General features: G+C 44.6%; 1 protein-coding gene across 12 annotated transcripts in view; it reads right to left on the bottom strand.

Annotated features, from left to right (window-relative positions):
• The window catches only part of CRCP (CGRP receptor component), a 69,446-nt gene that overhangs the window by 19,813 nt on the left and 36,738 nt on the right, over positions 1-12,895 (bottom strand). For all 12 annotated transcript variants that reach the window (XM_029612912.1, XM_029612917.1, XM_029612921.1 and 9 more), the window contains one exon: positions 3,765-3,822. In XM_029612912.1, coding sequence (XP_029468772.1) covers positions 3,765-3,822 — 58 coding nt within the window. The remainder of the gene's footprint in view (positions 1-3,764; positions 3,823-12,895) is intronic.

Below are 12,895 nucleotides of genomic sequence, written 5' to 3'. Positions count from 1 at the left end.
TTCAAGGTTCAACTCTTCCCTCTGGCCACGAGTGGTGTGCCTTATCCTGGTTTCTTAAAAAAAAAAAAAAAAAAAAAAAAAAAAAAAAAAAAAAAGGAAGTGGCTCATGCTGCTGTACCTCACCAACATGCCATGAGTCTGGAAAGCTTTTTGTACGAAAGTTGCTATTCAAATTTGTAAGGCTTTCCTGCATAGCAATCTGACATGCAGTGCAAAAATTGAACCAAGTTGATTTCTGCTCACGCTTCTTCAGGGAGGCTGCGTGCTTTGCAATAGAAAGTAAATTTAGCCAAACTGCAGCGAGTAGCATAAACGTACAAAAACAAAATGCATTAAGAAGCTATGCTTGTGACCCAATTAGGGCACATTAGCCTAATTTAATCTGACTGGTTCCATCATGTTTCTAAAATTGACTAAATTTGCCTGTTGCTTCAGCAGGGGCTGCGATATAAAATCATCCGTCAGGATGGCACTTCTCAAAACAAATACCAGTAAAATATTGTGTGAAGTGAAAAACAGGTGTAAATCAGTAAAAACACCAGGAGTTGCTCACCTATACAAGTGTTCTAGGACAGCAGGACATTAGTCCTCACACATGGGTGACATCATCAACATCTAGAAACTGACTGGCACACTGAGCATGCCACTATCCACGCAGGGTCCCCTCTTCAGTCTCGTAACATAGAATTAATAGAAAAAAAAAATAAAACAAGCATAGGGGAAACCCAACTCTGCGGTGTGGCGGGTGGATTCATGAGGACTAATATCCTGCTGTCCTAGGAGAACACCTGTTACAGGTAAGCAAACTATGCTTTCTCCTAGGATAAGTAGGGATGGTAAGCCCTCACACATGGGTGAATCCCTAGCTCCGTCAAGAGTATTTCCTGATATGACGCAGACCTCAAAAAGGGGCATGTGGGAGACTCTGGAGGGACACCCCAAAGATTCAGGCAGTACCCTCAATGAACGATGGACAGGACCCACAGGTCCGAGGTGACACTGGACCAGCGGTCCACAAAGAATGTCTGCCTCCGACCAGAGGGCCTGGGGTCGAGGGTACAGCTGAATGGCTTACGCTCCTTTGCAGCCAGAAAAGCCCTATAGCAGGGCTCAGCTTGGGGGGGGGGGGGGGGGGTGTGGCTGAGGCTTAGCGGTCCGCTGCTGTCTGCGGTGGCCCCTAGCACCCACGTGTTGAATACAGGCATGAGAGGCAGGAGGATACTACTTCCTCTGGCAATAAAGATCTCCTCTGGACCTGCTGCAAGGATTTTCTGGCAGTGGATGGTGGGTCCGATGTACTGGCAGAGAGATGCTGATGAGTGTCTCATGGTGATCCTTCAACTGAGCCACAGCATCTCTCACCTTGTCCCCAGAGGTTCTCGCCAGTACACGGCAGGTCCACGAGCTTCTCCTGGACCTACAGTCAGAAATCAGAGGCTCATAGCCAAACAATCCTGTGGGCACCAATGCCCACTGCTGCCATCCTAGCCACCATCTCAAAACACGTCATAGGTGGATCGCATCTCATATTTGCCACATTCCAGGCCTTGCTGGACGACTGCTAACAAGGTGTCCTGCTGCTTTGGGGCAAGTGCTCAGAGAATTCCTGGACCTGCTTCCAGAGGTTCCTGGAGTACCGTGTCATGTACAGCTGGCAGGAAGCAGTATGGGCGATCAACATAGTGCCCTGAAATACCTTCCTACCCAGTGCATAGAGCACCCTGTGCTCTGAACCCGGAGGGGCAGAAGTTGGGTGCGGAAACACTTGGCCTTTTTCAAGACTGATTCCACCACAACTGACTGGTGAGGGAGTTGGCGCCTCTCAAACTCCAAGGCATGATGGATTAGATAGCATCAGCCTTCTTATTCACCAGAGGCAAGAAGTTGGGATGTTCTCAAATCCTAAGGAGTAACTCGTAGAAGAGGTCATGGACAGGAACAGCCACCACTTCTTTCGGGGCATCACACTGGAGAACCTCCAGCATCTTATGCCTGGCTTCTTTTTCCATCAGAAGCTGGAATGGAATGGTTTCTGCCATGGCTCGGACAAACCCCGCAAAGGTCAGGTCCTCTGGTGGGGATGTGTCCAAGAGAAGATCCCCCGAGTCATCCGATGAAGACTCAAAAGTATCATCCCCCCACCGGGCGTACAGGACATCTTCCTCACTGAGATCATCTGGAGACAGCAGTGGAGGGCCCCTTGGCTTGGGCACCAAGGGCACTGAGGCCCCTGGCACCAGACCGGGTGGCACTGCCTGTAGAACCAAGGGCCTTGACAGTGCTGCAGACTGCGACAGGCCTTTTTCCTTGGAGGAACCCACAATGGGAATTGAACAGGACGGGAGAGGCAACTGTGGCCGCTGGGGCATCGATGGATCCCTGGGCACCGACAGTGGCTACGTGGGGAGGACACCAAGAAGGACATTGAGGTGCTCCAGCAGCAGTGCCAGCATCAAGAGTGCAGGCTCCGACACCGGTGGAAGTACCTGTGGAGTCTGCGGCTCGATGCCCTGTAAGGCTTGAACAACCAATTGCACCCTGCGGTCCCAACTCCTCTTGAAAATCCGCTGAAGACGGGATGGACAGAGGAGGGGAAGGCATGACCAAATCTCCCTCTGGGCTCAGAGGGAGATTAGTGCCCGGCACATATCTGTAGGGAATACCTGGGGACTCCTGGGTTCAATATAGGGCGGTGCCTCCTCTATGCAGGTTCACTTCTGGGGCATCACAGCAAGCCCCGGTGCCATGCATGGACAGAGACCGGTGGCAATGTTTCCTGGACTTCCCATGGTGCTTGGCTCGACTTTCCCCAGTGCCAAGGAAGAAGGAGACGATCGACGGCCTGGATCTCGAAGAGACTAATGATGGTCGATCTCCAGCACCTCTCCCCATCGAGGGCCCCAGTGGAAGGGTGGATAGTGACGGCTTCCCATCAGTTCTTTGGAGTCAATGCTCCCAACGCAGAGCGTCGAGGGTTCGAAATTTTTTTGACCCGAAGAGCTTCTCCATTTTATCCAGGTGGGCACACCAGCCCTTGGGAGTCAACTGGTCACAAAAACACCACCCCCAGATGTCATACACTGCCCCCAGGCAGAGAATACACACCTCATGTGGATTCGTGAGGGACATGGTCCAGGGGCACCGAAGAAAACCCTACACCATAAGGAAAAAAGCCTGCGAGCAATCCATGACCAATGGCCACAGAGGAGGCGAACCATCAAGAATCGACCACACAGAAGGATGAAAACTTATCACACCACCCAGTAACTAAGCCAGGGGATGGAGAGACCCCCAGCGCAGGAAAAATAAATAGATGAATAGATTTGAAAGAAAGCTTTCCGATCAGAAAAAGAGTATGAGCTCCACAACCACAAGATGACAGCTCCATGGAAAAGAAGAGACTGGAGAGGGAGCCCATGTGGATGTGTATGGATAGTGGCATGCTGAGCATGCTGGGATCTATCTGAGAATGAGGGCTACCATCCTTCTGAAACTGAATCACTTCAGCAATAAATAACCAGATATTTTTAAAACTGAAGTTCATTAAAATCTGAACACAGAATCCTAATAATTTTCAATAACCTGTTCTGACAGCACCCACTGTAAGAGTATTTTCCTTCATCAAAATAATTTCACAGAATCCTGCCTCTTTGTGAAAGATCATCTCTCTCAACATTTCAGTTTAACTTAATTTCCACTACCTGATGCGTCCAGATCCTGCTAGTCTTACTTGCTGCCATCAACTGTTCACAATTTTAACTTACCAACTGTATTTCCACAGCAGTCCTGGGCCTGTGGTTCAGCAGCTGGAGCTTTTCTGCTCTGTTTAAAGGACAAACACACACATTAACACAACTTGGGAGGTTCTTCCAATGTGAAGAGAGCTGCAGTAATGAAAGGCTCAGAGACTCCGCTTAGGCAAGGTTCTGCCAGAGTATTCATTTATTTATTTATTTATTTTAATTTGAAAGGATTTATATCCTGCAAAATTGGGCAGACACCTGTCCGGCTAAGCGGTTTACAAAAAATAAACATACATAATTAAAAACACACAGTAAAAAACAACATCATTAACTACACCTCCAAAAAACAATAAAAACATATAAAATTACTTCTTAAGAACACTAAAAAGCACATGGCAGTCCTTTAGGGATATTGTCACCAATGTTGTCAAAACTTAAAGAAAACTTAAAGAAAATGTTAGGTGATGTTATAGGCTGCGGTAAAAAGATATGCTTTTAAAGCCTTTTTAAATTCTTTAGTATTTGCCGTTACATGAATTTTTTCTGGGATAGCGTTCCAGATAATTGGTCCAGCAACTGAAAATGCGTGTTTACATGTAAATTCCAGATGTGCTAGTTTTACTGAAGGTACCTCCAACATACATTTGTCTATTGAACATAGTTGCCTTGTGGGTTTGTAGATTCTAAGAAGCGAGCAGAGCCATATTGAGTCTGTGTTGTGTAAAAGATTATGTATAATATTGAGAATTTATTATTTTTTTTATTTAAAAGGTTTTATATACCGCAAAATTGAAGTAGAGTCACATGTTATGCAGGTGGAATCTTAAAAAAAAAAAAAAAAGTTTGATTTAGGGAGGGCCTGGTGGTTCAGCAACCAGTGCAGCCACATGGAGGGTCTGGGGAGGCCCGTGAAAAAGAAGAGACTGGAGAGGGAGCCCGTACTGGGATCCATCTGATGTCACCCATGTGTGACGACTACCATCCTTGCCCTAGGAGAAACTGAATCACTTCAGCAAGGGAGTTATCATGCAACGGAGGTGCATGGATGGCTACTGGCCGAAGATGGTCACTGCAATGACTGGGCTGAGTGAGCTGGGAGAGGAGATAAAACCCACATGGCAAGTCCTGAATGAGCTGGAAGCCCAAAAGGAGCAAGTGGAAACCGCCAGGCCAAACATTTTTTGTATTTTTGTATTTTTTTTTTTTAAATGCTCAACACAATGTAACCGTTTTTGTGAAGTTTGGTGTTGCCCTACAGTCATGCCCCCCACTTTATTTTTTTCCCCATTTCAATGGGGGGGGGTCAATTGTTGTGGATAGTACTCGTTTGAAATACAATTTAAACTCGAAAAATACTGTTCCGGCAGTTTCCTCCTGCTCCTTTGTGCTTCCAGCTCAATCGGAACCAGGGTCGGGACTTGGTCATGAAGCCTTCATGTGCTGTTCACTGTGTGTCAGGGAAAAAAAAAAAGATTCCAGAAAGGGGTTTCTGGCTGCAGTGCCCAAATCCCAGGAGAAGAACAAGTGAGAACTAAAAACAGGAGTGGGACGAGGTTAAGATCAAAAGGAAAGCTCAAATGTAATTGAAAAAGATCAAGTACAGCGTGCGCACACACAAAAAAAAAATAAACACCTTAAGTCCTGTTTAGTGTTTGGCTGCTTTGTTAGCTTCCTTAAGCACTTTTTTGGGAGGGATGGGTCCTCATCTATGGAGAGATGGATGGAAAGCTCTCTCTACAGCTGAACTTGTCATCATTGCTCTTGAACCAGCCAGGAAATGCCAAAGCCGTGTGACTGTCAACATCTCCCAACCTAAATGGTACCAAGTACATCACCTCAACCATGCGCCTCTATCCAGCGACTACCTCCGAGCCCTCTGCGCCCCGACTCCTAAACTCACTCAAACTCTTTCAAAAGCAGTTGTTTAACTGGACAGAAAAACACTGGCAATGTAAAACTCTGTTTGCACAAGTACCCCTCCAATCTTACTTTAAAAAATAAAAAAAAAAAAAACAGCACAAAATGTGGTACAAGTCATTTGTGCAGCTCATTGAGTCATGGCAGCCTTCACTAGGATAGAGGATGAAATATGATGTGGCTCTAATGTCCTCCTGCTCAGCCGGGCTTCCAGCTCAAACCAGAACCAGCCTGTATGGTGCTACCATGCAGTGAGCTTCAATTTACAGCTCCCCGGGGCTCCCCCAGCTGCCGCCACCCATTCTCTTCATAACCCCTTCCCCAATGCAGTTATAAAGAGACGGTCCATGCCCAGGAGCCACAGACTGCAGCTTCCTCCAGAACCGGACACCAGAAGTATTGCCAGCAGACGTCATCGTTAAGCAAGGGCGGAGACTCCCTCAGGGGCTGTGAATGCTCACTCCACAGCATCCCCAGCCCTGAACCACCCAGGGAAAAAAAAAAAAAGTGATGCCAGGCTCAGGAACTGAATTTGGGTCTCCTGCAACCAGGCCAGCCCCATTAGGACCCTATTAAGTAATGCCAAACATGCATGCTAGCAGAATCTACTCAGGGTAAACAAACCAAAGCCCTGAGCCTAAACTTGGTTTTTTTAAACTATAGGATTTCTTGCCCGGGGGAGGGAATGGAAGGCTGCATTTTATCTTTTTTAAAATAAAGTGCAATTGTACTCCATTATGGCAATGGCAATTTTATATACCGATTTTCAAATACTATCAAAAGGGGTAAACAATTTAATCAAAACAAAGTTAACATTGATACAAAAAATAAAATCTATAGATATGAGAAAGCAAATCTTACCATTAAAATAAAACTATAAACAAGCTGAAAAGTTAAGTCAACATTAACTTTCATTATATTATGATTGCTTCTCATGATTGTTTCTCATTGTTGAGGAAAGAATGTTCTGTTTTAATAAAATTTAAGTTAAAAAAAAAAACCCAAACTATAATATCTCCAGCTAAAAGGGCAATTATTACTCATAGCTAATGTTTCTTTCATGTCTTCTTAAAAGAAAATTGTAATATAATTATTTAACTTAGCATGCAGACCAAAGGATGTCCTGTTCTAAAAAGCTTCAACTCCAGATCACAGAATGAACGCAGAACTATTTAAAAAAAAAAAAAAAAAAGCGCATTGATGTCAATCTAAAATCATTCCAAAATAGCCTCTGGTATATTCTTGGATGTTTCATGAAGGAAGAGGAAATCCCACGATCCCTGCCAGAAATGACTAAGCCATAATCACAAGCTGCGGCTGCCACAGCTTGCAGGGCTGGACCTTGGTCACTTCTCTCCAGATGTTGGCTGCTTCTGCAGTCTGCCCTTAGCTAAGCAGTCTCTACTGTCTGAAGAGAAGATAGTACTCTTAGCCGTTTGACCTTATTTATTGCAAACTATTTAGAGACTAAGTCATTAGGAAGGACCCTCTCAAACCCACCAGGTTGAGACACTTGTGTGCAACCATGCTTGGAAAGCAAATCTGTTTGAAACAGACGTCATCATCCATGCATAAAAGCGGCACATGCAACCCAGCCTATGCACAGTTACTCAAGCTTTGCTCGACCTGCCTATACAAATTAGGGACATCTCTGTGGGTTTGAGGTCAATGGGTGATACGATTCAACAGGTATAGCAACAGGAGGAGTAGACTGTAGTACCTAGGATTCCATCCAAATGTTTTTCACTGAGAAAATGCTAAGTGCACTTCATCAGAAGTGGCCAACTCCGGTCCTCAAGAGCAACAAGACAGCCTGGTTTTCAGGATATCCTTAAATATGCATGAGAGATCTCAAGGGAATCCATGCAAATCTAGCTCATGTATATTCATTATGGATGTCCAGAAAACCAAAACTAATCTGTGGCTCTTAAGGAGCTGAGCTGGCCCCCCCCTGAAATTATTAAAACAGTGCAGCATGCTGCCCAAGCTGCAATACCCTCCTTGACTGAGCAGTATGTTTTAGGCCCAAGTGTTTTATCTAGCTTATCTTGAAGGTTTGCTGATTCTGGGAGCATCCATTGTGTGCCAGTAACTCTCATAATGGGGAGAGAGTTCAAACATTACTGCTCTGCTAGCAGAACACAGAAGCTTCTGGCAAGAGTAAAGCACCCTCTCCAAGGTCAGTTGACTCACAGCACACGTGGGTCAAGAGCTTACCATTCAGCTAGGGACGTAGCGTCATTTGACTGGACAATCAGCCTTCCTTGATTTCTGAACACCGAGCTGTCCCTCCGTATTCATTAAGACTCGTTAATAGGCCCATAATTAGCTGGTTCCGGAAGGAGCCCTGGCCCACCGCAATGACCAGACTAGGTAAGTTGGTGAGGATACAGAGCAAAAAAGGAAAGTCTGCCAGGAGGTCATTTACAGATGTTCATGGCACTGGATCCCAGTCCTGGTTCTGACTGAAATGGAGGACCAAAGAGCAGGTGGAAGCTGTCAGGTCAAAGCAAACCCAAACACCTAGTAGTTAAGTTTTGTCTTCTGATGCCAAAAGAGCATCCTGCTGAAAATGGTAAGTAACTCCACTCTGACTAGATGTTTAATTTAAATTTAATGATTTATTGATTACTTTTTTCAGTCACCCAGCTCAAGGCTACGTACAGCATGATACAGGTTCTCAGTAAGATTGCCTTTTCCCTCTCTGCGTAGATTTGATTTAAAGCTCCTACCCAGGGCCGGTGCAAGGGTATGAGGCACCCTAGGCAAACCTTACAGCCTAGTGCCCCTCCCCACACACACACAATTTTAAATTATGCATTTATAACATATTACATGAAAAATGACATTCTGAGGTAAAATTAATATACACATTGTTGTGATAATTTCATGCATTGTTGCGATGCCAACAAGAAAACTTTGCATCTTGGAATTCATATGGCATCATACCTATTGTAATACGTTTCGGCATGGTCATCCCATATCAACACAGTACTATCTGCCAACACTCAAAGAATAACAACCCTACCTATGAAAAAGAATACCACAATTATTACACCAGAATCTAAAATATCAATACACCTCCTATCAGGAAAATAGAACAGACCAAGCTAAAGCTACTACACATCCCTACAGAGAAACCACATATTAAAAGAATGCTTCATCTCAGTCTTTGTATGCAGAACACAAACCCTCACCAAATACAGAATAAACCCACAAAGTATAAATAGAAATGTGCAGACAAAAACTGAACTGTAAAACGCAACACAGACTCCATACAGTGCAACAATGGAAAAATAAAAAATTTCACCATTCCTCATGAAACAAATCAATAAAATCAAGATATATAAATCATTAATCATAATAATAAAATCATATTAATAAAATAATTTCAAAACAGCTGATGAATAGAATATCCAATAATTAAAGACTCATGCAAATTTTGAAAGCTTTACCAAACACCAATAAAATATTTCAATACAGCAAACACAAACACTACTCAATTAAAATAAGGATAAAAATATCCCACAATCCATAGCTGGGAACGTTTGATTTTCAGTCTGAGCTTGTCATGGATTAATGAGAGGAGGGGGTCAGTGGCTGCAATACAAATACTTTCTCCTCTCTCTCACATACACACGCTCCAACACAGGCATACTCGCTTACTCAAACATATTCATACACACACTCACTGTCCCCCACATGCTCTCTCACACACACACGCTACCAGCATGATGTACCCATGAATGTCGGTATAAAAAAGCTAATCAAATAAAAAATAAAATAAATATGCTCTCTCCTCCATAAGCTTTCACATACACATACATTTGCTCTCTCTACCCTACATGCTCTCACACTCACACACACGTTCTCTCTCCCCACAGGCTCTCACCCCACACACTTGCTCTTCCTCACATGCTCTCTCACAAACACATACTTCCCCCCCCCTATACTGTCATATACACATGCACTCACACATGCTCGCAGGCATATATATTTTTCACTCTCCATCCTAGGTGTAGGCAGCAGCAGCTTTCTTTTTGGACTTCCATGGCATCAGGAGGCCTCTACTGTTTTCCTCGTTCAGCAGAGATGCTGCCTCTTTTCTGCAGCGCGCCCAGCCGATCGCTGCCTCTCTCCTTCTGTGCGGCCCGGTCGATCGCTGCCTCTCTTCAGCCGCACAGCCCGACCGATCCTGCCTCTCTCCTACTGTGTGGCTGGCTGATGCTGCAATTGACCCTCTCAGTCTTTTCTTCTGGCCACTCCTTCCAGCTACGACGATTGGGCATCCTTCTTCCTGCCCATTCGGGCCCACAACACATTTCCTCTTCCGGTCCTCGAGGGCTAGAATGAGGAGGTCCAATTGATTAGGTTAGTGGTTCTCAGCCTTTTTTCTGTCGGGACACACCTGATAGATGGTCCTCACATGCGAGACACTGAACACATGACAGTCACAGGGCTTACTCCACCTCCACCAGTACAACTCATCACCAAAAAAAGATATTCTAGTGTTACCTCAATAACAGCAACACAAACTCCCTCTACTACCAGGTGCAATAGCCCTACTTATAAAAAGTCAGCAGTTCACCACCAATTCATGTCCAATTGAGAAAACACAACAAATAAAATGAGGTATTTTATGTGCCTACGTGCTAGTTAAATATCGCACCTCAGTCATACACACAAGATCGACCTTCACACCAAGTACAGAAAGACCACAAATTACAAATATGGAGACAAACTGGAATGAAAACCCAAAAAAAGCCACTCTGCATGCAAAGCAAACCTGGAGAAATGGAAAGAGAAATATAGTACCTAACAAGGTCCCAGGATCTGCAATAATGCACACAAACTAACCCACACAAAGTTACTCCTGCATTATGGCATGCACTCAACTGGAACAACCCTACCTATAAAAAGGCAACACTACAAATATTAAATCAGGCCATAAACTCCAATACACCTCCCATTAGGAAAACAGAACAAGCCAAGCTGCTGCTATAGATCCCCACACAGAAATAATTGTAAAACTATATGAAAAAATGTTTCAAAACAGCTGAACAGAACATCTAGCAATTAAAAACTCTTAAATTATTAAAAATTCTTCAAACACCAATAAAATATTTCAAAACAGCAGACTCATCACATATTACCCAATAATTAAAATGGTAGTCAATCAAGAAAAATGAACTTAAGCCATCTTTACTTACTCTCTCCAGCAGTTCTCCTACTCCTTTCCCTTGGAGGCCACACCAGAAGCAGCAGTAGCTGTCCTCACGGTCCTCTTCCTTAGGGACCACAACCAGTCTCTTCTCTCTCTCACACACACCCCCCAGTCACACCCTCAGGACCAGTTTCTGTCTCTCACACACCAATCATCTCCCCAACCAGTCTCTCTCTCTCACACTCATACCAGTCATCTCCCTGATCAGTCTCTCTCAATCACACAATGCTCTCGCTCTTACTTACACACAAGCTCTCAATCACACACATGTTCTATGTCACTTACAAACAGGCTCAATCACACACATGCCCCCTCTTTCACAGCCACAGCCAGCCAAAAATATGCTCCATCTCTCTCTCGCACACACACAAGCACCCTCCCTGACTTACATATACACCACATACATGCATGAAGCACCCTCCTTGTCTCACATACGCATTACACTCTCACAGAAGCTTCATTCCTTTTTCAAATACACACACCACACACACACAGGCCCCCAGCTGAACAGCTAGTCTTCGGTCTGCTGGTCTGGTCTCTGGCGGTGGCTAGCAGCGCCGGTCTTCATTTCTTCGGGCCCCTCCGGCTGCGAGTAGCATGCGACACCAGTTGAGAATCGCTGGCCTAGGTCCTGCAGCTGCCACCAGTGTTGGGAATCGGGACAAAATTCTTTCACAGTTCTGAGCAGGTCTGATGGAAGCAGTAGGTAGCTGCTGGGTCGCCCCTAAACCTGTGGCACCCAAGGCGATGCCTAGTTCTTCCACCGGCCCTGCTCCTACCCATCTCAGTGTTACAGCATTCACTGATACAAGGACTCCTCGGCCCAAAGTCACAGCAAGGTGTTGGCTAGACCTCACCTACAATAGTGCCCAATTCTGGAGGCTGTACTTCAAAAAAAGGATATAGAAATGGTGGAGGTGATGCAGGGAGAGGCTACCAGAAGCCCTAGAAGATGAAAATTAAGAGCCTATATATGAATACCCAAGAAGAGAGAAAGAGGGGCAATGACTGACATTTAAACATGTCTCAAAAGGTATAAACTCTGCTCAAGAAACAAACATTTTTCACAGAGAAGAATGCTCTAGAACAAGAGAGTGTATTTTATGAGTCTCCAGGGAGGTAGAAAATATTTCTTCATGGAAATAGCAGTGGATGAATTTAATAGCCTCACATGAAGGTGCTGGAGGCAAAAAAATCAAAACAAAACCCAGCAACAGACTTCAAGAAAGCCCAGGATAAGCACAGAAAATTCCTGGTGGATGTGAGGGAGAAGCTAGAGATCACCTGGAGCCCACTGCATTGCATCAGGTATGAAAATGGGCCGTCTAGCAGGACTTTATATGCTGTTGAAATTCTGTGCTTGTGTGTCCTTCTCAGTCGTCAAAAGTACTCTCTCATCCTTATCCATACAGCTTCCAGCAGCCACTCCCTTTTTGTCTGCTGGCCATTTGGCAGCTCTTTGTCCTCCAGCACACCAACTGGAATACGAAAGTTCACTCTGTTACTTTGGGTGATCTTTATTTAAAAGGCACTAGCCAAGCACTTAGAAAGGGGATGCAGCAAAACTATAAATGCTTGGTAGATTTAAGATGCTAATCTGTCTGCCACGCAACAATGCATCTTCCCTGCTCCCCCGACTTTAATTTTCCTCAATGGCTAATGGCCTTGGGTAATACTTATACAGATGTCATGAATTACAATCAGCAAGAGATGCATCTGCAATTCAATCACTTAACTCAGGAGTAAGACCAGAGAACTTTTCAAAGACAAATGGATGGCTGAAAGGCCCTGTGCTCCTGCCTCCACCATACAGACCCAACTGCATTCTGATTTTTTTTTATTTTTTTTTTTTAATTCTGGCAGTAATTTTCTCCCCTCCCCCCACAAGCTTCCGATTGCTAGCGCACTGTCTCTCTTTGCTGGAGGGATAACTAGAAGAGCTTGAAAGGACAATCTTGGGGGTTTTTTTTTTTATGAAGGACATACAGAAGAAGTCAGTATAAGCTTCTCT

Source organism: Rhinatrema bivittatum, chromosome 8, assembly GCF_901001135.1.
Source record: "Rhinatrema bivittatum chromosome 8, aRhiBiv1.1, whole genome shotgun sequence".
Taxonomy (NCBI): Eukaryota; Metazoa; Chordata; class Amphibia; order Gymnophiona; family Rhinatrematidae; genus Rhinatrema; species Rhinatrema bivittatum.
Note: the sequence above shows the minus strand (reverse complement) of the source record. Positions and strands in the feature narration are given on the sequence as shown.